The sequence below is a fragment of the Rattus rattus genome, chromosome 5, assembly GCF_011064425.1.
Source record: "Rattus rattus isolate New Zealand chromosome 5, Rrattus_CSIRO_v1, whole genome shotgun sequence".
NCBI classification, from domain to species: domain Eukaryota; kingdom Metazoa; phylum Chordata; class Mammalia; order Rodentia; family Muridae; genus Rattus; species Rattus rattus.
The window spans coordinates 92318319-92344961 of NC_046158.1; the positions used below are offsets into that span (position 1 = coordinate 92318319).

Sequence of the window (26643 nt, forward strand, 5' to 3'; positions counted from 1 at the left end):
GGGTTAATTCTAGTGTCTTGTGGATGGTGCTCACCACCCGGAACTCCGAGGGTTAATTTTAGTGTCTTATGCCCCCCTTTTTTAGAGACGTTTACTAAGTGTGAAGTATATGCTGGATGAAGCTCGGCTGTAGGGGGCTTGCCTAGGATTTAGCAGACCCTGGGTTTGATCTCCAGTGGAGTACATGATAGAGTTTGGCAGAGTGCATGCAATCCCAGCATTAGAGAGGTGGGAGCAGGAGGTTAGGAGTTTGATGTCATCTTGAGCTGCACAGGGAGCTCAAGGCCAGTTTGAGCTACATGAGACCCTGAAAAGAAAAAAAGAAAAAAGGGCAAGCATGCCTTACATATTCCATAGAAAACAATTTTAATGAAGGTATTACCTCAGATACAGTCAGCAATCAAATTAGTTTCTCTTCTGAATAAACAAATGAAACTAGAGTTGTTTTTATATTTACAAATAAAAAATATACAAAACAAGGAAGCCAGCTAATAAACATAAGGACTGAACATTAGCTGGTGTCATTAAAGCCGTGCAGTGAGTATGAAATCCAAAAGGCAACCTCACTTAGACTTTATAAATGGAATGTCCCAGGCTGTGCTCCAGATAGGCTACTTGGTCTCTGCGGGAACAGAAGGCCCATCCTGTGGGGTGGCAGCTTCTGCCGCTGCAGAGGCAGGCTTGGCTGCAGTAGTAACGTCACACAGAGCAGAGGTGTCTTCCGTGTGACTGGAGGCAGCCTCCGTCTGACTGGAGCAGTCAGGCTGAGAGGCTGGGGTCTCTTGACTCAGGCTGGCATCCGTTGGACTGGGTGTGAGGTTAGCTTGAACAGACCCAGTTTCCTCTTCTGCTTCCATTTCTGTTTCTTGGCTCTGAACCTCCTCACCTTCTTCCACCATGGCAGGCGGTAGTTGTAAGAAAGTCTAATTAAAAAATACCAGATGGATGTGAGTGTTAAGAACTGGCTTCTGAAGCTGACCAAGCTCTCATACTACACCAATTTGTTAATGCACTGCTTATGCTACGGTTTTCAAACACTGTGAGCCATCTGATAGGACCAATTTGCCACCTCTGAAACAATGACCTTGGTTCGGCTAATGCCAAAGAATATGCCTACATGATGCAAATCAATAAAAACCCACATGAAAAGTTATCAGTTTTAAACAAAGGAATTTTTGGTAGCGCTTCCAAGGGAGTGGAGTGGTTGGTTAGGGTTAACTGCGTCATAAGTTAACCATAAGTGCTCCACTGAAGCAGCCTGCGAGGAGAGTCGAGTCTCAAGCCCAGGAGAAGGGGAGCTCAAGCCTCCAGTCTTTCTCGGTGCCATGACAGCCTGGAACGGAGCCATGGCTTCCTTCCTCCTGGATTTTGTTAGCTAGTCAGAAATTTGAAAATATTTTTAAAGTACCACTCAGAATAGCAATGGGCTCTCAGAGCAGAGCTAAGAGATGGAGACATAATGTTCACAAAGAGACAGACTTGAAATTGGTAAGGTGCTAATTTTCCCAAATTGACCACAAACAATTTCACTGTTGGAGTCATTCTATCTCAATCACAGCGGGTTTTTATAGGGCTGGAAAGCAGCCGGCTGAGTCTAGGTAGAAAAAGGATGGAACTAAAACATTCATTCTGTCTAATTTTAAGATCTGCTATGCTAACCACTGCAATGCAGGCAGCATGGAGATGGGGGAGGAACAGAGAGGCACAGCGGACAGTGTGTGTTTGCTTTTTAACTAAGGTCACAACTAGTAGTTTGAAGGAGAATAAACTAGTCTACTGAGGAAACAGCAGTTGAACTGCAGAAGAGCCACATATGGGCAAATAATTACAGCACTGCATGGAACCATGCCAGAAACGAGCTCAAATCTACTCTACGTGTAAACACCACAACCCAAACTGTAACTGGAGGAGGGTAGTCTTCGTCAACTGGGGCTAAAGTACCTATTTTTAGGACATACAAGTAATGAATTAAAGAAAAGTAATTTCAAATATTAGACACCAAAATCCAAAACTCTACTAAAGCTGCTTTAAAAAAAACCCACAACTTAGAATTTAGGAAAGAAAATTTGTAAAACATTATGTTTGATAAGGAACCTGCCCCTGGAATACAGAAAAGCTCTCAGAGCTCATTACATTAAGAAATGTGAACAGAATCATCCTCAGAAAGTATATAAAGGGGGCAAATAATGAAGCAGAAATGATGCTCTAAGGAGGAAAAATGAATTCCAGATACAAACCAAATCAACAACAGAGCCGGCTCAGCTCTACTCTTCCTGCTAAATACAAGGCTTACTGTGGCCAGTGTGGCTGAGGATGCAGGGTGATCACACTTGCACAGGCCTTGAGAGAATAACATTCTATTTGAAAAACTACTTTGAAAACTAGGCTGCCACTTTAAAAGGTTAAGTGTGCATGCAACTGATCAGCCAGCCACTTTCCTCCGAGGTAGAAGTGCAAAGGGTTCACAACAATTACTTTGTAACATCCCCCAATGGAAACAATCACAATCTAGCAACCAACCCAGAAGAATGCAACAACATGAATGGCTTTAGAAAACGCTGAGTAACAGCTCACTGAAAAGTAAGCGTGCACTTGGATGCTGCATTAGTGGACGTATCCAGAAAGCAGAGACTAATCTATCATGGCAGAAATCACACCCCAGTGGGCTTCGAGAAGGGCAGGAAGTACAAAGTGACACAAGAAAACTGGGGACAAAGGCTCTGACCATTATCTACATTAAGGTGATAGTTTTAGGAACACATACAGATGATAAATACAGAATGCATCAAATCATACATTTTGAGCATGTGTACTTGATGCCAATTTATATCTACAAAGGCATTAAAATATGAATCTACATAAATAATAATATCCAACTGTGGATTCTCATAACATACTAGTCTACAGAGGAGTTTCTTTGGACAGCTAGAGAAGTGAGTCAGTCCTGAGCAAACTCACCTGATGATAATGGTGGGTCGTCTGTATCAAATGCATGTACATATTGTACACAAAATTCGCCATCTGGGGCATGTTCTTTATTACCTGTACTTCATGAGGAGGTCTCTCTCCATTCTAGAAGACAGTAATACGAGAGTGAAGCCCCTAGTGAATACAAGCCAGAAGCTATCATTTCAGCATAAGCCCAGTTCTGAATCTGTAACAACTGTCAAAGTACGGAGGTCATGGACACAATGACAGAGTCCAGAAACTACCTCATGAAATCGAGAAAATGGAAGACAACACCTTTCAGAGTCATTAGGCTTTAACCCAACTTTGGGCTGGTAAGTAAGTATGTGAACCAATATCAAAGAATAAGGTGAAACCTCATGAATAGAGGGAATAAATCAACAAGGTCGAAAAGCAACAATTTCCTTCAGTGTCTAGAACCCAGAGAGGATCTACAATGTTTCAGAATGAAAATACAAGAACTATTTTTCCTATTTATATTTCTGAAGCATAAGACGTTAACATTTATTACTATTAACATGTACTATCAGCCATGGATGTAATATTCAAATCCGTGTTTTAAGCTCTGCGACATCTGTCATTCTGCTGAGACACTGTAGCAGCACAGACCCCTCACCTGCAGCACCCTGAGAGCTGGACTCTAGGTCTGCAGTGGGACGAGGGGACTTTCATGGATTTAAAGTTGCTGAGAAAGATCTCTGTAGCAGAAAAACAGCAAAGCAACCGTAGAAAACACGGATCTGTCTCTCTCTTTCAGCAACCTTGACAATCGATAACTTTCCTATTTGGAATCACTGATCATACATAAAACCTTATCCTTTCCTACTGCAGGGATTGATGTAGAAGTCTATTAATATAAAAACAGGTTTTCCAGGAAAAAGGACCCCACCTTCCAGTAGCTAGTGGGTACCAGTAGCTAGCATGTAATGGTAAGTCTATAAAGAACCAACGGAGAGCTTCAGGGCAGGCATCCCAGGAGCGGCAGGGTTTTCATGACCAGGGATGCTGTTCACACCCATCCCCCCCTCCTGTTTTCTCATAGTGGCGTCTCTAAACAAATAAACAAGCAAACAGAAATGTCTTTAAAGAGAAGTAGCTAGCATCACCATAGAACAAACACATCAAACCTATTTTGCTTGTTTTAGAGGAGTGAAAAATAGGTTTACTGAGCATATTTATAAAACGTTTTTAAAAAGAATTTCCTAGACCTCTGAGACATTTCATTAAGTGGAAAAAGCAAATTGGCCAAGTCTGCAGCTGAAAGAAAACAAAGTCACACTGAGAACATTATCCAGTGTCTGTGCCTTTGTGTGAAAGAACGTAAGAATAAAGTACCCTCTAGCTTCCCTACAGACAGGAGTGGAAGCAGAAGTCAGAGAAGGAATAGCCTGCAGAGGAGGAGGAACAGTGAGAAGGGAGAGAAGGAGAGGGAGTGCAGCCCAGAGGTTTTATGTGTCTTCCCTGCCCCACCTCCCCAGAATGCAAGAACTGAACCAGATTACTCAGTTAGGTTCCAGGCTGATGGGTGAGAGGCGGTGCTGTGGTCTGATTAGTACACGGACTCTCGCTGACTGCCTGCTTCTACCTACCTGAGGTATGGCAAACGCTTTAACCTTTCCTACCCTCAGAAAGCCTCCCAAGCAGATCTGCTGCTGAGATCAAAGGAGATAATGAGCGTGTGCAGCTGGTTCCAGACACACTAAGCCTCAGGAAGTGTCAGCAGCCATTACTTTGTATAAGTCAGTTCACTGTGTAAAGAGCATTTCACATCAGTGACTGTATTCTCCCTAAAGTGGTCAACGGTGAGAGAACCCACTGCCCCTCTGGGGCATACTGCTCTACACAGGGACGAAAGGCCTACCTTTCTGGAGGTTGGGAAAGGTTCTGTTGGAATAATATGCAAATGCAGTGGGCGGGCAGTGAGCTGGCTGAAAGCAGGAGTCAGTTCAAAGCAATTTTGGAAGAGGGATACTCTAGCGAAGATATACAGGCCAAGCCTGGCTCTCGACATGGCTACCACCAAGCGACGCACATCCCTTTAGGAAACAAAGCATTAGTTTGAAATTAATAATGTACACATGCAGTCTCTTTCCTTGTTTTACATAATCTATTAAATAGTCTCATTAAACTATTGTACTAAAATCCTTAAGGACTTAATAACCATAAAGCAAATCAATATATCGATCAGTAAACCAAGTGAGCGTTTCATTGCTAACACCTTGCTAGTTATTGGGCCTGTGTTCCCATATAGGAGACAAAATAACCAATGTACTGGTTTAAAAGATCCAAGTAGTCCTAGCAGAATCACATGGCTCAGGTGACAGCCACTGCTTACTGTGTTATGGTCACTATGACAATCACCTTCTTTAACTTTTCTGCCAACAAATTTCCAGGCTCTATCAAGGAAAAACTTTCCTTCCTAGAAAATTTACCAGTTTTACATTAGAGTAGAAATTTCTTTTGTTTCTTTTCAAATTCCTAATATAGAGTTGTGCAGAGATCCCAACTGGCAGTGTGCTAGCTTCTGCATATATCTGTGTGTGTGTGTGTGTGTGTGTGTGTGTGTGTGTGTGTGTGTGTGTGTGTATGTATGTATGCATGTATATTCCTAGCTGGTAAGTGCTAGAATTCCTTCACATTAGTTCTTCCACAGAAGAAGAAAACATGTACCCAGGGCTGTCTAGGAAACAATGGAGTGGTGGAAGAAGGATGTGCCTTAAGGTGCTTTTGAGGACTCACTTTCCTACTGTGGCTTCCTCCTCACATCCAGGAGGCCCCACCTGTAGCTCTAGCACATACCCAGCACTGTCTGGGTCCCTATGAGCTGGCATTTTCCGGTCTTTGGTCCTGTGGTGGCTAACGGGCTTTTACAAGCGTGGTTCCCACAGCACAGCAGACGAGTGGAATTGACCTTTGGGTATATTCAGGTAAAGGCATGTTCCCAGGATATTCAAATGTGTCTCACACTGGGTTCCAACTGATTCCTGCATATCCAGAAGCTAGCACACTAACAAATAACAGAAGAAAAAAGGTGTTTTTAATTAGAAAACCTGGAGATGTGTGGTGAAATCACCCTTTGAGTCACCTCCTAGTCAGAAGCATTTTTAGTTTTCTGGAAATTAGGCAGAGATCACTACAGGACTCAAGTTGCTGAATTACAAATAGGTTTATTTTCCTTTGGGTGTTTGGGTGTTTGATCTGAATGTATCTAAGTGTATGTCTCGTACCTGCAAAGAAGAAGAGGACACAGCATTCAAGCATTCACACTTGAAGCTGAGAGGTCTTATGCCAGCAATGATGACCGTTCAGACAGTGGTTAAGGTCAGTTAGGAAAGGCTGACAGTATGCTGAGACTTCAATAAGCAAGAATAGGTTAATTTATTGCTATCATTTTGTAAAAATTTCTTAAATCACTGTTGTCTTTGGTTACTCTTACATAAAGACTATCTGTCTAATAGAATTTGACCTACGCTCCAAAGAGATCTGGACTTAATGACAATTTATGGGAGTTTGGAGAACCTTTTCTTTATACCCATCGAATAAATTAAGACAATGAACTCTGGCTCTCCTGAGTTTTGCTAGTAAGTCACATGAGATGAAGATTTATATAAAACCAAACGGCTGCTTTGTAATAAGAAGATATTACTCCCATAAATCTCTAGTACATAAATACATCACAAAAATGATAAAAATAGGTTATTGTTTGTTTGGACCATTCTTAATCCTGGGAGAACAAATGGCTCCTTTATCCTCTCATGAAGCTGAAAGACAGTGGGGAGGGAAAAACCAGAAGCCTTACGTGCTTAGACATGTCCCATAGAAGCCCCTTCCCCTTTAGCTAACAGCTCCAAGACTACCAAGATCCTACGGTGGAAAGTTCTCTCCGCATGCCGCTGACTGTGAGAGAGCTGCACTTACTACATTATGAGTCAAACATTCAGTAGTAAGGGCACTGATAAACCACATAAGGGATCCGGTGTTATTCCTACAAAAGGTACCACAACCTGACATAATGATTAATTATAGCAATCAATTGAACAAATCTAGGGCTACTTTGTCACTGAAGCTCAAAACTGAAGCAGACAGTAACCTTTAGTAGGAGTATAAGTTTGTACCCCTCGTACCTCAAATGGCCCACGGCCCTGGTCCGCACTAGAGAAAGGAGGATGTAATCATTCTGTTGACCTTGGAACCTATCAACAGTTGTCACCTAGGAAAAGAAGGTGGGGAACGTGGTATATTTTCAAAAGCACAGTAAGACATTATGCTAACAAAGTGCTAAAGACAAGCACCTTCCCTTTAAACTGATCTCAGAAGAAACCCAATCATATCAACCCTAACAAGTCAGTGAGTGCCACTCACGCAAGGTAAGCGTCCTGGAGCCTGTCCTCCTGCACAGCTCACACTCACATCTAGAGACTTGTCACTGTTGCTAACAACTACAGACCTATCCTGACCCACTGCCTTCCTCCACTGCACATGTCCTGCTTCAGAAGGCAGGCTGTGCTCAGCTTGTTCTGTGGAGTCCTAAATACTCAAAAATACAGCAGAGTATGTACCCATTTAATCAACGTATGTCCCTACCGTGTGTCCACAGCATTCTTGTCAAAGTGAAAAGAAAAATAAACTTTATAGCACTTTTTACTATGAAGGAAGGGAGGTTCATTAAGATTCTAGCCACTAATATTAACTCTTAGACCTTCATCCTTGCCCTATGTATTCAACAAAGCTTACTGCTTCTGTTACATATGTCACCACTTATGATCCCTCTGCTGTGAGGAAGTCTAGAGAAACACTTCTTTGGAAGAAGTGGACTTCACAGAGGTATAATTTATGCACAGTGAGTTTTGGCAACATATACTCCATACACTCCCACACACCCACCACCTTCACAATGCCCCCACCTTATGCCCCACTGTAAACAGGCAGACGACTTCCAGCTCCAGGCAGTGCCTCATTTACTCTCCTTATTTTCTGCAGGCTCTGCACACGCACGCACGCAGAACCAAAGTCTTCCACTCCGTTTCTGTCAATAGCACGGGGCTTCTGAGGCTTTTTCACACTGCCCTGAGATGCTCACTCCGTCCTGGTGCTGGGCAGCCAGGCCCCCATCACTGCACGTGCCCGTTAGTGGACACTAGCTGCCCTTTTACTGTAGGGGTACTTAAAGCTGCATCGAATATTGCAGTGTATTTTGTGGACGTGTTTTTATTGCAGAGAGCAGAACTGTGAGGCTTTGTTAAGTGTATGCATGACGTCATGAACTGTTAAACTATGTCCCAAAGTTTGTGAATCAATTTATATACTCACCAATGATATCCCCATCCCCAAGTTCCAGCTGCTCCATTGCCTGACACTTTTACAATTCTTTTACAGTAGAATTTACCCATTCTCTTGATGTATACAACTGTCATATTGCAGTTTTTTAAAAAAAATTATTTTATCTCATTCAGGATCTCATGTAGTGCAAGCTGCATCAAATTTGAAAATAACTGGGGATGGCCTTGAACTTCTGGTGTTTTTGCCTCCACCTCACCAGAGTTGGGATTCCAGGCAAGCTCCACAGCGCTGAGGATGGACCCAGCGCTTTAGGACTGCTAAGCAAGCACAAGACGGAACTGTACATCTTCCCGTACTCTGTTTCCATTTACAGCTTTCTGACAGCTAGTGATGAGAGAGACAACTAATTACAGGAAAGGGATGCTTTATGTCTCCTTGTAGGTCTTGTATGAAATATGTCCAATTCACTTGCCCAGTTTATATTAGTCTGTTTTACTTAACATGGTCTTCTACAATTTATAAAAACTGACATTCATAAGACTACCTTGTTGGGCCTCCCAATGAGTGGATTATTCCCACAGCGCCTATTGATGATGTCCCGGATCAGGTGCTTCTGTCCATTGTAGGTCGTCAGAATGCTGATCTTGTCCGCAGGGTAGCCAAGCAAGCACATGTACATGAAGAGTGCTACTACGTACTCCGCCTCTCCAAGGTTCTGCAACGCAAGCACAGCCCGTCACACAGTAGTCCCCTCTGGTTCTACTTCACAAAGTGGCTTACCTATCCGCCACCTACTTATTTTGAGTACACCTTAAGTGAAAAGTTAATAGGTAGATATTTTTGAGAAGTTGAAGGATAGTCTTATTCTAGGTTAATACTGATAAAACCTTGATGTTTGTAATATTGGACATAGAATTATCAACTAAGAGGTTAACATTCCTGGGACCACAATAATCATGATATATAGTCTGTATAATGTACTATAGCTGCAGCTGTTCCAACAAATATAACATGGAGGGCAAATTATCCAAGGAGTCTGTACAATATCCAGTCTAACTGGATGGAGATCTAGCAGTGTTACAGCACCGTGCACAGAACTTTCCTAGCCTCTTACACTTCCTGATGTTTCTGTGATTTTGTTTCTGCCATCTTCCTGTTGCCACCCTAACTGGACTCACCTAGGTGAGAAGATGAGCTCTCAAACTGGTAATCTGGCTTACTGCTAAATCGGAGATTCTGCTTAAAGATGGATGACAGAAAGCTTAAAAGCAAGGGCTTTGCTGAACTTCAAAGTGAGACATCTGATCCCGAGCTGTTTAATCCAGTTCAGGTCTGTGTTCAGGCATCAGATGGGAAAGTAAAGCAAGAACACAGCACATCATGAAAAGCAAAACACAAAGATAAGAAGAAGCTAGATTCTAGGCAGGGGCAAGAGGAAAATTACTGGACGAACTTCAGAGACACCATTTATATCCAGGTTCCTGGTGACAGACAGTCTCAATTATCTCTTTCATTTAAATTCTCTAGTTCTTTGGAAGACAGGAGACAAAAGAAGCCACATGACTGTGTAAATCTCCATTTTCTATATTGGTAGCAAAACACATTTATCCAAGGATCAGCTCTAATATAGATAAAAGAACAAACCAGGGACCATGAAAATGACCTTATATAATAAATGCTAAGGCCGAATAAAGCCAGTTTTGAGGATTCAGGTATTTTGGGCAAGATTAATGTACTGAGTTATCAGCAAATAGAAAGCAGTTCTTTACTTATGTGAGCAATGAAGACTGCTTAATTCAGCACTCTGCCTGAGTCAGATGTGAAGTTTAACAGGAAAAAGCATATTTTGATAAACTCTTTAGAAGCTGGGGCATGTCAGTCAACATTGCTTCAACTTAGGGACTTTCGATTAACTTTCCATCTATTCTCTTCTCAGATACTAATTTTTAAACATGTATTACTTAAATGTAAAATCATATTTGGGCGGGTAAGGTTTTTAATACTTTAGAAATACATTTAACAAGAACAATCACCATTTGAGAATGCCCTTATTTCTTGATATACTGAAACCTCACCCAGAGACAAAATTAACAAATAAGAAAAGAAATGAGTAACTTGGATATTGTTTCAGGTCAATACCATCATGTGGGTCAGGCAAGGACTCGGAAACACTACGTAATGAAGTCATCAGGAGACAACACTCAACTTCCAAACCGCCTTCAAAGGCAGCTATCAGGAAACGTGTCTACTTTGAATAAGACTGTAAACAACTTACCACTTATAGGTCATATTTTTTCCCAGGCTGCAAGTATATGAGAGAGTAACTTAAATATTTCAATCAGAACAAGAAAAATTTAATCTGATAGCTATCTAAATTATTATTTCCAAAATCATGTGCAACGAAAATATTTCAGTATACTGTCTTTATAAACTCATCCAACTTCTTGTTTGAAACTACCAGGAGAGAGAATAGTGTTTGAGTACATATGACGATTAATGTAGCAAATTATTTTCCTACTAGAATTGCAGGAGTACAGGAATCTATACTCCTCACGTCTGCTCCACCATCAAGTACCGTCTGATTTAGTGATTTATTACTGCTAGGAATTTATTCATTATTCTCGAGATGAAGTATTTTCTGTTACTGTGTTTTCCTGCTGGGATAATAGTTTTAGTTTACTTTTAAAGGTTTAATTTGTATGTATGTTCTCTGTGTGTGTGTGTGTGTGTGTGTGTGTGTGTGTGTGTGTGTGTGTGTGTGTGTGTGTGTGTGTGTTACTTATAGAGCCTAGAAGAAGGCACCAAATCCTCTAGAATTAGCATTATGGGTCACTGTTTTTGTTTTTTTTTCCTTTTTATAATTATTTATTTATACACTGTAGCTGTCTGCAGACACACCAGAAGAGGGCATCAGGTCTCACTACAGATGGCTGTGAGCCATCATGTGGTGGCTGGGATTCGAACTCAGGACCTCTGGAAGAGCAGTCAGTGCTTTTAACCGCTGAGCCATCTCTCCAGCTGTGCGTCACTGTTAAGCTGGCTCGCAGGTGACCTGGTCCTCAGCGAGATCAGCAAGTGCATCTAACGGCTGAGCCACCTCTCTACTTCCTGGAGTTTTTTTGTTTTTTTGTTTTTTGTTTTTTTTGTAGAACAACTAAATTCTCTATATAGATTTTAGTAAGAATTTTCAGTACATTGTTTTTATTTATTTACATGTTTTTCTCAAATTAAGTTTTTTTATTATTTCTAATTCAACGAGGAAGCCCTGTCTTATTATAAACTTGTCAGTACTACTTTTCCTACATTCTACCCAGTTTAGTTATTCTCTGCGTCTCTTTGATCCATCGGAAAACGACTGCTTCTGTGTCGTAAGGAAAGGCTGCAATTTCTCTTTTTCTTGGTGGCGGTCACACGGCTCAGCACTGCTGAATTCCACAGTACCTCAGCCAGGCAAATCCAAGATGAACTCCAAGGCCGCACACTGTCTTACCTGGTAGAAGTAAGGGTTAGGCTCCGACTCTCCCACTCCCTGGAAGTCTTCCACATTGATGAGCTGGAAGTCGTACAGCAGGCCTGCGTTGGCTGTGCTGAACTCTGGCAGGAGCTGCACGTGTGGCAAGTTCCCTAGGTTTTTGTAACGCCAGTTGTAAAGGTTACACAAGCTGTCCCAAGACAAAACCCCCGAACACAAAGATTAACCAAGTGGGACCCTTCAGTACACAAAGGGACACTCTAAGGGAGCAGACTGGTTCAACTTTAGTGGCCAAGCGTAGTCATCTTTTTTGAGCAACAATACTTTGGAAGCCTGGGTGTCCTTCCAAGGCTGACAGCTCTCCTGCTGTCCTGTGTAAACTACTACTACGTCATAAACTACAGAGCCGGGAGGGCCTGTACTCGGGACACCAGGAGGACTGTGGAGTGGCTGGCTTTCCTTGTGAGGAACCAGTGCTCTCCCCTTGATTACTTTTGCTTTAGGTTTTATTACAGTAAGGTCCTGTCTTGGGGAGAGGATAAAGTGAATCCTTTCCAGTCACTTAATATCAATTTAATGAAGAAAACAATTCATTTGGTCAATATACAGATTTGTAGAGGACAGACCCTAGATCTCTAGAGGAGGCTAAGACTTTATGCAAACGACCTTTCAGGGAGCCTATATCCTTAACTCGGAGTGAATCTTCACCTTGCCCTGGCTCTCCCTTGAGCATCAAGGTCCACAGTAGGAACTCCAACCCGGACAAAGCGAGTAAAAAGAGACTGCTCCATATTGGAATACTTCTGAAAGGCCATGTTCTTAATGACTGGAGGCAATTGGTGGTGATCACCAATCATAATCCATCGTTTCAATCGGCTGAATCCATCTTGAGGATTCTAGAAACAAAGTGAGGAAGCACCAAAGTAGTTCAATTAACATCACACACAAGAACTGTTCATCAGACGACATCATTCACTTACAGATTCGCAACCTTCACCAGCTCTATAAAGAAGCCTAGTGAATTTACAAAATGGACTGGCACTGAAGCAAGGTGCCAGTGCTCCTGACTGAAGTATAAGAGGAGTGGGTGAAGAGTGGGTGAAGGCTTTTAACAGGACAATCAGAAGACACCTTGAAGGTTACGGTCAGCGTTAAGCAAATGTAAGTAGGAAGAAGCATGCCCAGGGACAGAAGTGGAAAGATACCAAAGCAAACGCTGGTTTTAGAAGCATGCCAAGAAGTTTTGAGGGAGAGCTCTAGAGTAAAAACCATTAATAGCTTCACATAATACTAACTTCAATTTCTTACTCTACATGGCCTCTTGTCCAGAAAATATATCTTACATTGAATATAATAAACATTAACTTTTATATGATTGCTTATTATAAAAGCAATTTTGATAACTAACTTTATCTGAACTAATTCCATATTTTATCTGTAATGCTTCAATAGTAAAGAATATTATATAACAAGCATTCTCAAAATAACACTACTTGGTTTTAATTTTTAATTTAGTTACACAATTACAAAAAGCAATGTATCCAAGGAACATCAGAAACATCTGTAGAAACAACTCTAACAAAAGAAAAGACAAAGCAACTCATCTTCCCTCCAAATTACCTCATGATGTAATTTTCCTGATTAAAAGTCGTCTTTTAAAAACTATGTTGTAGATATAAACCATGGACATTTATCTTCACTTTTTTGTTTGTTTGTTTGTTTTGGTTTGTTTTTTTTTTCCTGGAGACAGGGTTTCACTATGTGGCTCTGACTGTCCTGGAACTCGCTATGTAGACCAGGCTGGTCTTGAACTCACAGAGTTCCACCCACTTTTGCTTCCTGAGTTCTGGGATTAAAGTCACTATGCCTGGCTTAAGCCATGGATTTTTAAATAGTATGCCCAAAGTGAATACAAAACCATCGACGGACTAGAGAAAGAGTTGGCAGGCTGCAACCAGAAGAGCAGAGAGAGAGATATCAGGAGGACATGGAGGAAGGACAATCGGTACCCAAGTGCAGCTAGAATGCCTTTGGGTTCTTAGTCATGTCTCTGACCTTTAGTTGTTCTTACCTGCAGAAGTAGTGGGATAAAGGTTTCTATCTCCAGAATCTGAGCAGCCTCTTCCATTAAAATGTTGTCATACTGAGAAAGAAAAGCCAAGCAATTAGTACCATAAGCAAAACAATGGTCAAAAAGCCTTAATAATTTCATATCAAGACAGTAACGTATAAAATATGCAAACAAGTTCGCAGCCTAATTGATCTCCAGTCATGTCCTCAACCTCAGGTGTCCCAACATAATCTATGGTGAGAGGAGCTCAATGTAATTTACATTTGCTATTTCCAATTTAGTTTTCCACATTCTTTACAGGTTACTCAGATTGTACATGTGGTCATTTTCATTAGTACTGTTACCCTTAGGAAGCTTATTCACCACAATAATCCACTTCCACCTCAAACCTGGCTCTCAGACATTGCCAAAGTTTACCATATTACCTTCAAGCTGGCTCTGAGTTTATTCTGTAGGGTCCACTCTCCAGAACCGCCATTACTAATGGTTCGAGAATCTCTACCATTCCCTTCCTGCTCTAAGCCACTCACAGCAAAGGATTATCATGTTGTTTCAACTCTTCTTTTAATGGAAAAAAAGAATCCTTAAACATGCCCTACTCAAAGGAGTTGTGGTCTGTAAATCTATCTACAAGACTTTAAAATTAAAGTTTGTGTTTGCAGCACACACCTTTAATTCCAGTCTTCTGGACACAGAGACAGGTGGATCTCTATGACGTTCAGGTTAGCCTGGTGCATACACAGCAAGCTCCAGGCCAGCTAAGGCTACACAGCAAGGCCTTGTCTCAACAAACAAACATCGAAAAGTAAAACACCAAAATTAAAAATATTTTTAAAAAAACTACCTGCAGGGTGTAACTTTAGAGCTTATCACTTTAAGTACGAAAAAGTTCAGCAAAATTTTGATAAGCAATATTTTTAAGACCTCATCCAAAGCTATACACAATAGCAGCTAAAAATTCTAGTATTGACTATACTGATATCCTTTGTTATAAAATTCATATAATTTTATATTAAATTTTCTATACCCACAGATATATATTAGTCCCAAGAAGTCCCAAAATATTCAGGTGAAAAATTCTCACGAGTATTTTGCAAAAAAGACAAGGTCACACTTGGGTAAATTCACCCTATGCATTACCCAGCTATTATATCTGCCCTGCCCTGCAGCTGAGGAATCTTCCCTCTAAGATAACCAGAGTTCTATCGCCTTGCATTTACTTGGTACTATCTTTCAGTGAGTTTATGTATCTTAAAACTGTTAGCTATTTTCCTCAACAAATAAACTGCTATCATTACATTCAAACCTGTACACATACCAACATACCAACATACCAAGTACAGGTTTACAGATCTGTACTCACGGGAAAGTCTTGGTTAGTTACTGGCTGGCTAATAGTGACAAAGACTGAAAATTCAAACTTATTACTCAATTGTTATGTTCCACTTTAACTGAGTCATAAACACCAATCCTGCTCATATATATCAGACTGTAAGTTATTTTAATATCTCACTTGATGGTATAAATAAAATCATTCTACTACAGACAGACAATGGGGATTGAACACATGTTTACTTTGTGAATAATGTTTGTAGATAAATGTCTTGGGTGAAAGGTTTGTGAAATATACTTTCATAGCTTTAAGATCTGTTTAAACATGTTTTTAAACAAGTGATACTCAGTAAAGATAAAACCTTAATAATGGTCTTGTCAGACAATCAAATTCTTGATATTAACTGATAAACATATTACTCAAAAATTAAATTAGATTTAACTTCATTAATCATATAAATGTTACATTTCCATCTTCTTTTAAAAGAGACCATTAAAGCAATTAATTATACATGAAACCTTTCATAAGAAGTGAACCAATCTAGATCATGACAAAAAGAAAAAAGTAAAAAAAACAGAAACCCAATAAGGAGATGAACTAAGAATTTAATTCTTTACCTTGAAACCCAACTTGACCAAGTCATGTCGTTTCAAGGCAGCATGAGTACACGTCATAGCAATGATTTTGGCTTCTTTCACCAAGAGGTATTTAGATCTGTCCAGTCCACTGCGAAGAAGTTCCGAAGCTCTGAATTCCTGTGGAGTGAGCCCCAGCGAGATGACTTTAGGATAGCAATAGTTCATGTGTATACAAGCATGATCCACACAGTCAGACAATTCTTGAAAATATATATACATAATATATTATATCATTATTATGCAATTATGCATTATTAACATAGCACATTAATGAACCATAAGAAAATACTAAGCTAAGGCGAATGATTTACAATTCTTTTTGTTATTGGTCCACCTGAGTTCAGATAAGAGGTGATATTCAAGCTACAATCTACTATAAACTATTTTCATTATAAAAAAAGCACACCGAATAAAACACCAACCACCAATAGCTGCATTATTCAGATTCCTCTAAGTAAAGAAAAACTATTTCACATATTCCTATCAAATAGTAAACAACTGGTTGTACAAATGCCAGGCCTAAAGAGCCAGCCAGGGGATAAACCAATGTAGACACTGGCAACAGCAAGAAAGTCACTGCACTCCTACTAGGAAGGATCAGGAGATGTGGTGTTGTCAGAGCCCATGGACTTGGGTTATCCCCCCTGCTGGAGCTGTGGAGGGCCAGTCTAATAGAAGCAGCAGGGACCGAAGCAGAGGGAACTTTGCTTTGTCAAACTCTGGTTTGTCTCTTCTCAACTCCTACTACATCTCTCAGGATATGCCGAATCCAGGTAAAAGTCAGCGGACATAGAATATAGGGAGGGCCCTTGGATCTGTGAGGGCCAGTCGGAAGCTCAGCTGTGGTGGAGGATGGACGGGTACAACAATATCGGGTTTCCCCAGACGTGAACATTACAGGCACCTACTTCAATTTTTTTTTAAAACATTTCGTTGTGTTTCTCAAATAATTTAAGCATTACTGATTCAGGTAAGATTGTACGTACCTCCTGCTCTGTACTCCCCAAGAAGGCAGCTACTACTACACATTGAGCAGTATAATTGTGATACTATAAAAGGTGTAATAGGTATGAAAACACCATTATCCTATATAGTCATCTACCTACCCATAAGTTGTCAATATTTACCCATCTATGAGCCAGAAACTAGGGGACGGGATGAAAGCATATTTAGGAACTAGAAAAGATACAAAGTCCCCCTTCTCTGTGCCTAGAGGGACACCTTGTACACATTCCTACTAAGGTAACAAGCCTGAAGACGACTGCGAAAGGAACGTTTGCCCCGGGGCTCCCTCCTGGGTCTCCAGCACGGCCTTCTCTATCTGTTTAGTGGTGATCCTTACTTCACTCTCACATCAGGATCAAGCCTCCTGGTTAACACAGGACCCTTACTTTGTGTCTACTGATCAACTATGAAACAGCTTATCTCGAATTCCCACTGGAAGAGCTCTTGCTGAGGTTGCTGACGGAGGACTGTGGTGCACCTCCATTGGCAGAGTGCCTGAGCGCAGTGCCTGGGGGCTTGAGCCTTACTGCGTACGAGCCCGGTGTGGTGGACACCGGCATACTCCTGCAATCCCATTACTCAGGAGGCAGAGAGCGAGGCTTAGGGTCATGCTCAGCTACACAGTTAACGTGTACAAAGAGAAAAATGATCCCTGATAGGAACATTACTTTCTTAAATAGTAGTATCTTTTAGACTTAAAAAAGGCAGAATAACAGAGATGTGACTCATTTTAATTCTTGCTTATTCCTTAACTAAAACTGTGTCTGGCTGAGTGTGACAGTGCATGCCAGTACTTGGAAGGCAGAAGCGGGAAGATTTCTGTGAGTTTAAGCTAACCTGGGCTAGGTAGAAAGTCCTATGCTAGGACCGACATAGTAACACTGTGCAGTCTGTCTATCTGTCTGTCTCTCTTGCTCTCTCACACACACAGTAAATATTTTCAAAGCTTTTTCTTAAATTAACAATTTGATTTACAATATCTTACTATTTAATTTACCTCATTAAAAAAAAAAAAAAAAACCCAAAAACTTTTAAGGAAAGATGGAAATAAGTTGAGAAACCTTACCTCAAGCTGAGTGAAGATTTTCTTAATATGCCTGAAGCACCCTTCAGCGATTTCCATGTCTTCTTCATAAGATCTGCCTTTAAAGATGGGCTGAGGAGCATTGGCAAAATACTCATGGAAGGGGAAGAACGTGGCGACCTCTGCAGCGTCTGGGCTGGCGCTCCCTGTGTTCTTCACTCTGCTCATGTATTCTTCCCAGCGCGACATTACCTACAGGAAAAACTAAGGTTGTACCTTCCTGGCTGGAGTATGCTTTGAATAAAGCGAGGGGAATCTAGAGAAGATGAACTAAGTAGTCTGAATCTAAGACAGACTACTTTAGTCAGGACAGTGCACGTCTTGCTTGCTTCACAAAACCCATAAAATCTCATTTTGAATGCACTCCAGTGGTTTGCACAGCCATTGATGAAATTAAGCCCATTCTCTCTATTCATTAAAATTTTCATTTTTAGATCATTTCTAAAATAGACAAAAGGCATTACTACAATGAGAGCAAGTTACATAAAGTCTGCACTATTTGATTATATCTTAATTCACTAGAAATTATTAGTAATGCAAAGGACTTACCAATTATTCACTTATGTGGTTTCCTGTTTCTCAATAGTTTTCACGATCAGAAAATTAATCTTAACAAAGTCACAGCCTTAAATTGAAATCAATTAATCCTAAGAGATACTTTATTTCTGGGTATTAGAACAATATGCTTTCCCTTGTTAGTTGATAAATGACATAATAAAATGATGTCTTTGTACTCTGCTCTGACTGAGTGGGTAGAATATTTAGTTACATTCTTATAATAAGGTAGAGAGAGCGAAGATGAAAATAGCAAGGAAGAAGGAAAATGACTTCAAAAGCAGCAATATTGGCTTTAACTTGGAGTTGCTTACAAAGAAAACAGAACCATAAAACAAAAACACAGGGCCTGGTAAAATGACTCAGGGTGAAGGGTGTTTGTCACTAAGCCTACGACCTGAGCTTGATTGCTGGAGTCCACAGTGTGAAAAGGGGAACCGACTCCACAAAACTCATAAAATATGCACACATAAAATAAATAGGGAAAGGCTAAAACCGTTGAAATAATAATAACAAAATGTATTCATAATAGTTTTGGAAATGCTATATATTTTAAAGTACTAAAGCAACAATAACCTCTCAAGAATGATCTCTAGAACCGGAACTATTCTCCTTCCAAGAAAAGTACGAGGAAGTCTCACTTTAAAGCCCTCCAGCCATACCTGATATAAGAAGAAATAGCCTGCAGTTTCACAGGTATACGAAGCATCTCCCGGAACCCCCAGACTCTTTTGTAATCGTTTGACTTCTTCTAAAAGTTCTATTCTTCGAGCCAGGACATAATTAACTCTTCCATACCTAGAATTGTTAGACAGGTAAGAAGGCAAATCTTTAATGAATAGTCTTTGATAAAATTTATCAACAGAATTCAAGAGAGCATAATAGAAACTATAAATGTTCAGAGAAAGAAAAAGGTAGGAAGTCCAATTTAATTTACATTTAGTTATGAGTGGTTGAAGTGGTGTATGTTGGGTTACACCACAAAAAGTTATTTAAAGTATAATTAAAGGTCCAGTGCTTATATGCAAACATGTTAACAGTCTGAGTAGAGAGAAAAAGCAATCAAGCAAACTGTCAGTTTTTGTACATATAAAACTTCCCAAATGTTACAGTGCATTCTGGAGCAGACCAATAGGCTAGGAACAGAGTAGACAGACTGGGTACTTTGTACAGCACTGTCCTGCTTACACTATCATAAAAGCAGAATGCTTCAAAGTTTGAAAATGCATTCTACGTTATCTGCAGTTTGTAGTGTATGGTCTAGCACTCAAACCTAGCAGGATCACAGACACTGCTGAATGAGGGAGAACAGAGGTGCATCTGCAGGCGGGAGTCACCGGGGCCCCATCTCCACTGCTCCTGCTCTCTCCTCATCAGCAGCCTTAACAGGAGGAATCCCCTATGGGAAGAGTGCACATCTATCACCAGGTTATCCAACCCAAGAAGTTAGAGCCTCACTGGCTTACACTGTGTTGTTCTCTCTGTGTCACATGCTAGCCTTTTATATGCTATTTGGTGATTGCTGTAATAAGTGAACTCTGAATGCACCACGCACAGTAATATAACATCCTTCTGATGCCTGTGTTCACATTAGGTCGAAGGTCTATTTACGAAATGAATGGTATGTTAAGTATGCCCACCTATTAATTGTGCTTATTATCTGAATTGCTATGTAAATGAAATGTTATTATAATTTTGAAGAAACAAACTATTAATGGTAGGGAAGCTTAGACGTGTCCCACTCACAACAAGTGACAGTAAATGCAGGGGTAACCACCAAGTACGCCATGCCTACACTTTTAGTTCTACAGGAAGACTCAGCAGGTGACAGCAGAGCTGTTTGAAGTAAATTTGATTATTCAAGCCTTTTCTCTTGGAATTTCTTACTAAGGGGTAAAAGGTTAAAAATTCTTTTGTGCACGTGTCATCGTCCACGGGCAGTCTTACCTGCTAAAGTCTTTCTCTGTCTCTAGCTCTTCCTCTCCATGACCCAGACGCAGGAGATGGCGCTCATCAATGTCTAAAGCCATGATTTTCTCAAACAACTGGTTCAGAGCCTGGTCAGCGAGGCAAACGGATGGCAGTGAGTTTAACAGACATGAAATTTATTGAAATACAACAAAGACTAGTTCCTAGGACAGAGGAATGTACAGTTACACAAGAGTCAGAAGAAAGCAGGTTTAATATTAGGCCACTTAGAAACTTTAACAAGATTATATTTAATATTACATATTTGCATTATGTATACTTGGCCCAGACTAACGTGAAACTATAAAACCACCTATGACTTAAAATCCTATGTCTAATTTGTAGAATGCAAGGCACTGGTTCACAGGCTAGTTTCTCCAAGTGGTGACAGCCCTTAAAGTAATAAACCATACTGAGTTTCATTTCACCCAGCACTATTCCAAGGGTTGGAGAGAATGGGAAATAATCCAGCAACTGCGAATGGCAGTGAGACAGTGGAGCACAGACCGTGAGGGTAGATTCGCGGAGAGGACCAGAGAGAGAGAAAGCGCATTCTCAACTCTCCGGCCCAAAGCCTGGTTCTCTCTGTACAGTGAGCAGACAGCACTTGCCACAGCCTGCTCTGACAGAACCATTTGAAACTCACTTCTCTCTACCTCTGAAATGTTCATTTTAAGGGTTCTCTCAAATTCTAATATTTATTCTTCAACCTCTGTGGTTAGGAGAAAGTTTTATAGAAAAGCAAAAATTTTGAAAGAAGGTAAAAGTCTTACAACTTGGGAAGACACACTAAATAAAGGCACCATTTACACTATTACCCCCTGGTCAGCATCCATTCTCACCAATTACAGTCCAACTCTGCCCTAAGCTAACATACACACTCAGGATCCAGAATGTTCCATGTCTCCTCTGGTGCCAACATTCTAGCAGATGTAAGATATGGAAGGCACTACTTTTTTAAAATTTAAATTTCTCATTATTTAGCTTGTCACTATATAGGACCCATCAACTGGATTGCATAGAATTATTTACTATGTATACTAAAAATTGAAGCAGAAAACTTATATATTGTTATGTAAGAAAAACTTATATATTGTTATATATCAGAAAAACGTCAAGATTTTCTTTGGAGATGGAAAGTTGCTGGGGGCATACTTGGGCAAGGCAGTTGACACGTCAAATGAAAATGGGCTACGTGACTGCAACTCCACATGTCACCACACTGACCGACACTGAGGGTCATCTGAATGTCCAAGGACAACTTGGGCTTCAGCAACAAGGCCTTCTACAGCTATTTCTGCCACAGAGTCTCTCTAGGACGGCCACACAATCCCATCCTAAGTAGTATGCACTGTAAAGGTTCTACCAAGGCATGAGACAAAACTCAGGCAGATCCTGTGAGATAAGGCATGACTGACAGTTTGGGCATCTTAAGAGCTAACTAAAAGCTTTGATGTACAATAAAGTTTATTAAATAGAAAGAAGAAAAATGTCTTAGCACTTTGTCTTATTGCATTTATTCAGGGGAAGAACAAATTAACTTTCTTCCTAAATCAATAGGTCAACAACAAAAATTTGGCATGTTGTACAAGCTACCACTATTTATAAATTCCAAAACCACTGTAAATCATTCCAGATAAATAAACTGTAGTATTGCTAAAAATAAATAAAACTGCAAATTAAAGAAAGCAAATAACAGAATGACTTACAATCTAAGAACTGAAGTGCATTGCAAACCAAGATTTCTAAAGATACATCAACTGCAGTCACTGAGAATAAGCTTTTCCCGGTTTACCGGAAAGCAATTTCACCACGGGTTGGGATGCTCTGGGAGTTGCTGGTCACATTGTATGCCAGAGCTAATAAAGCATACTCATTCTTTAGTTTCGGACACCCTCAGAAGGATTAGCACAGTCCACAATGATCCTTTATGTAACGGATTTACATGGAGCCTTACAAGGATTTAAACTCAACCAGGTACTAATGCACCTTAGATCTCTGTGTCTGAGGAATACCCAATCTACTAAATAAGGAAATGGCTACTGATAAGGGTTAATGCTTTTAATCTCAGAATATAAAGTTCTGAGTATGGGCATATGTATACACACATATACACACAGATAGACAGACAGACAGACAGACAGGCAGGCAGGCAGGCAGAAAGATAGATAGACATAGACACAGAGTCATTTACCTGATTGGAATGAGTAACAATTAAAGTCCTCTGTTCTGGAAAATTGTGGTAGATGTTGGAAATGATCTGGACTGCAACATCTGTTTTTCCTGTACCAGGTGGTCCCACAACCTATCAAATGGCGAACACATATCAAACACTAAGTTATTATGTTATCAGAAAATAGAAATAAAAGACTTAGAAAATAAACAACTAAAAAACTCCTGTGGGTGAACTCAGGAGACAGGACAAAGAACCCAATCTCAGAAACTTATACACCTATGAGAGAACACCAAAAAGTCATGCCTTTGACCTCCTCGGAGAAAAAACATACACAGAAAAGAAAGATTTGATCGATGGCTAAAATTGGTAAGTCTCAAAAATTCTGTTCAGGAAAAACTCAATTAAAATAAACAAAACAAAATCATAAAAAAAAAACTAAACAAGAAAAGTTGAAATGATGAAAAAGATTATATAAATGCAACTCGTGTGTATATTCTTCAGTGTGTTTACTGTCATATGCATACTCCTCAGTGTGTGCAGCCTCATATGTACACTCTTCAATGTATGTACTGTCATATGTACACTCCTCAGTGTGTGCACCCTCATATGTACACTTTTCAGTATGTGTACTGTCATATGTACACTCTTCAGTGTGTGCATCCTCATATGTACTCTTCAGTGTGTGTACTCATGTATACTTCTCAGTGTGTGTACTGTCATATGTATACTCCTCAAGTGTGTGCATCCTCATATGTACACTCCAGTGTGTGGAGTCATGTATACTCCTCAGTGTGCATTCTCATATGTACTCTTCAGTGTGTGTACTCATGTATACTCCTCAGTGTGTGCACCCTCATATGCACACTCTTCAGTGTGTGTACTGACATATACTCTTCAGTGTATGCATACTCTTAGACTCTAACAGATTAGACTCAAGAAAACAACTGAAAGTAAGAGAAACATTTCCACATACTTGAAAATTAAACATACTCAAGGCAGAACTTTCTCTGTAAAGGACCAGTGAGTAAACATTATAGACTTTGCTCAACAAAATCTGCTGCAAAAGTAGGACAGGTGACATAAGCAATGGCCACTGTCTACCAAGTGTCTGAACACTAGCAGCACCATCTCCTCATGCACACGGTGCTGCAATTACTGAAAGACCCATAAGATCAGTTGGTTTTGCTTACCATAGTCAGTCCAGGCTGCATTCCGGCCCGGATGGCCTCTATCTGTGTATGAGTGAACTGGATTGTATTACTGCAAATAGTCGGTAAATTCAAGATGGTTAGAAATGCAGCAAAATGGCATCCAGTGCAGACACACATAGCCATGACCAGCTCAAACATCCACTGTACTCATTCCCCAGCCCTCTTCTACCTTAATCCTGCTGCTCCCACCCACACCTCAAAAATAGAACGAGTCTTATGAAGAAAGCAGTGTTACCAATACACTTAGCTTATTTTAGATCTACAGCGGAAGTTCTGGTTCTCAAATGCACTGCCCTGTAGCCCCAGCACACACTCAAAGACCACAGTTAACCAGGAGCTCCATCAGGGCTGGAGAGATGGCTCAGTGGTTAAGAGAGGTGACTGCTTTTCCAGAGGTTCTGAGTTCAGTTCCCAGCAACCACATGGGATTCTCACAACCATATGTAATAGGATCTGATGCCCTCTTCTGGTGTGTCTGAAGACAGCAACAGTGTACTCTTATAAATAAATCTTAAAAACCAAAAGAACAAAAAACAAACCAACCCAGGAGCTCCATGCTTATGTGCCGGTAGCTGTGTAATGTTGACTTAGCAGTGTCAGGAAACCTTCCCTTTTGAAATGTAACTATAGAGTGATCTAAAGTTTCCCAGCTATTGACAAACCAAAGGGAAAAAACCTAAGGACTGAAACAAAACTATCCCAAGGCTTTAAAAGATTAAGAGAATTTAAAAACAAGTTTGTAGTTAACGCAGGCAGGCAAGTTACCGTTTGGGCTGGTTGTAAGGATAAGGACCTCTATTAGGAATAACGTGAGGTTCCACAATTAAGGTCTTTGCTTCTTCCGTGTCCTCTTCTTCCCCATCTGCATCTTTTCTTTTCTTCCCCTTTCCACTTCTTACTGGGAAAGTTATTCTACAAAAGCAAAACCTACATTAATTTTCAAAATAAGAAATAGATGGGATGCTGGAGCCCAGAAGGGAAGTGGACATGAGGCCCCAGCCCTAACCTACAAGCTATCTCCAATTGTCAAGCACTTCAAAAGGAAAAATTAGTTTTCTCCAATGTAGTCCACTGAGTATACAAGCTTCACTCAAGGGTGGACCCCATGCCCAGCAGTGAACGCCTCCACAAATCAAATTCAATGATAATTCTGGATTTTTTTTCATAATGCTTTATTTGGGCTTTTTTTTTTTTTTTTTAACTTATTGATCTTTTGCTTTTATATGTGGTTTCGACTTTGTGTTTTTATGGAATATGCATGCACATTTGTATGTGTGTATTTCATCCTTTTTCCTTTTTTTCTGTTTGTTTCTTATGGAGAGGGAGGGAGAAAAGGAGGAAGGAGGGAGGGAGGGGGGGGGGGGGGGAGAGGGAGAGGAGAGAGAGAGAGAGAGAGAGAGAGAGAAGGCACGGAGTTGGAAAGGTAGGGAGGTTCTGGGAAGAGATGAGGGAAGGGAGACTGGAATAAATTGTAAGAAAAAAATTTAACTTTCAATAATAAAAAAAGAACTACTATCTCATATATGAAATTGTATAGAGAATAGACAGATGTTTAAGAAAGATCTGTGATTTATCCCTACATAAATTTTGAAATAAAAGTACATTTACAACTACTACAATGGGCGTTAAGTCTTCCATCTGGGGAAAAAGTCATCAGCTGCTGGACAAATCAAGGAAACATTAACTTCTGTCACATGCACTGTAAGTGCTTCACTCATGTTCACTGACAGAGAAGACGTAAAGAGACGGTCTCAAAGAACAGCCAGAAAGAAAAGACTTCCCCAAAGAAAGAAGGAGCAGCAGAGACCACACACAGCCAAGCCAGAGCACAGAGGACACTGGAGAAAAGGAAGGACAGACAGCCTGCATCTTGTGGGCAATTCAGACAAGAGGTTCTTAGTCTGGATAAGAAGCTAATGTTTTCAATAAATTTCGTAAAATTAAAACAAAAATAATTCTCTATGTATATTTTAACAATCTTCTTTCTCATTCTTAAAGTACAAACAGAGCCAAGAGGTGCCTAGAGCTAAAGTGGTGAAGAAGTCACCTTACTACCAGGCAGAGGCACTCGCTTCTCCAGCTAGGGAGTAAATGGCTCTATCCAGTAACGGCATCTGAGTGGTCACGAAATAAACCACCAGAGAAACGAAGGGCCTAAAGAAGCAGAAGTCAGGAGGGACAAAGACTGTTCTTAACAGAGTCTATGCTACAGAAAAGTCAGGAGAATAAACAGATAAATAAAATCAGGAGCAAGAGCGCGTTTGTAATAAACAGGATTCAGAGATGAAGGGGGGAAGACTCTGTGGGTATTAGGATGCGCTGAAAGTATGCTGATCTACCATGTGTATATCTCATAGGTTTGTGGACGTTGTATGCTCTGGGTTCCAGCTAAGGAAGCAGGATCTGAACTCTACCAAAGGGCATCTTGATGTATAGCTTCTGATGTTTATAAACTCCCGAAGCATCCGGAAGCATCCGAAGGCTGCAGGCACCTCACTTCGTTCCCATGTAACAGCTAAAGCCGCCTGACATTAACATAACTGTTTTGAATACATATTGAATATCCACGATTTGAAACATGAAATTGAAAATACTCCAGAATCTAAAAGATTTGTGATACTCAGACAATCCTTACAACACTTTGAATTTTGAAACATCTTGGCTTTAGGACTTTAAGATTAGGAATGTCCAACTGGTGAGGTCTATGGAAAAATTTCAAAATCTGTAAAAACTCCAAATTTAAAATATCTCTGGCAGCAAACATTTTAAATAAAGGATTCTCAACCTGTATTTAAAACCTGCACGAGGCAGGCAGAGTTGAAGGAAAACTGAGCTTAAAATCAAAACGAAGTTCCACCAAGCACGCCTGTATGGCCACAGTTA

General features: G+C 40.4%; 1 protein-coding gene across 1 annotated transcript in view; it reads right to left on the reverse strand.

Annotated features, from left to right (window-relative positions):
• Window positions 1-342: 342 nt before the first annotated feature.
• Window positions 343-26643, reverse strand: part of Aqr (aquarius intron-binding spliceosomal factor) — a 70753-nt gene continuing 44452 nt past the window's right edge. Inside the window, exons 21-35 of the mRNA XM_032902591.1 lie at window positions 24526-24672; window positions 23740-23809; window positions 22568-22678; window positions 20353-20462; window positions 19068-19203; window positions 17833-18042; window positions 15741-15878; window positions 13791-13862; window positions 12428-12615; window positions 11738-11909; window positions 8792-8962; window positions 7092-7177; window positions 4829-5003; window positions 2959-3072; window positions 343-923 (exon numbers count right to left, since the gene is read on the reverse strand). Coding sequence (XP_032758482.1) covers window positions 612-923; window positions 2959-3072; window positions 4829-5003; window positions 7092-7177; window positions 8792-8962; window positions 11738-11909; window positions 12428-12615; window positions 13791-13862; window positions 15741-15878; window positions 17833-18042; window positions 19068-19203; window positions 20353-20462; window positions 22568-22678; window positions 23740-23809; window positions 24526-24672 — 2212 coding nt within the window. The 3' untranslated portion in view covers window positions 343-611. The remainder of the gene's footprint in view (window positions 924-2958; window positions 3073-4828; window positions 5004-7091; window positions 7178-8791; window positions 8963-11737; window positions 11910-12427; window positions 12616-13790; window positions 13863-15740; window positions 15879-17832; window positions 18043-19067; window positions 19204-20352; window positions 20463-22567; window positions 22679-23739; window positions 23810-24525; window positions 24673-26643) is intronic.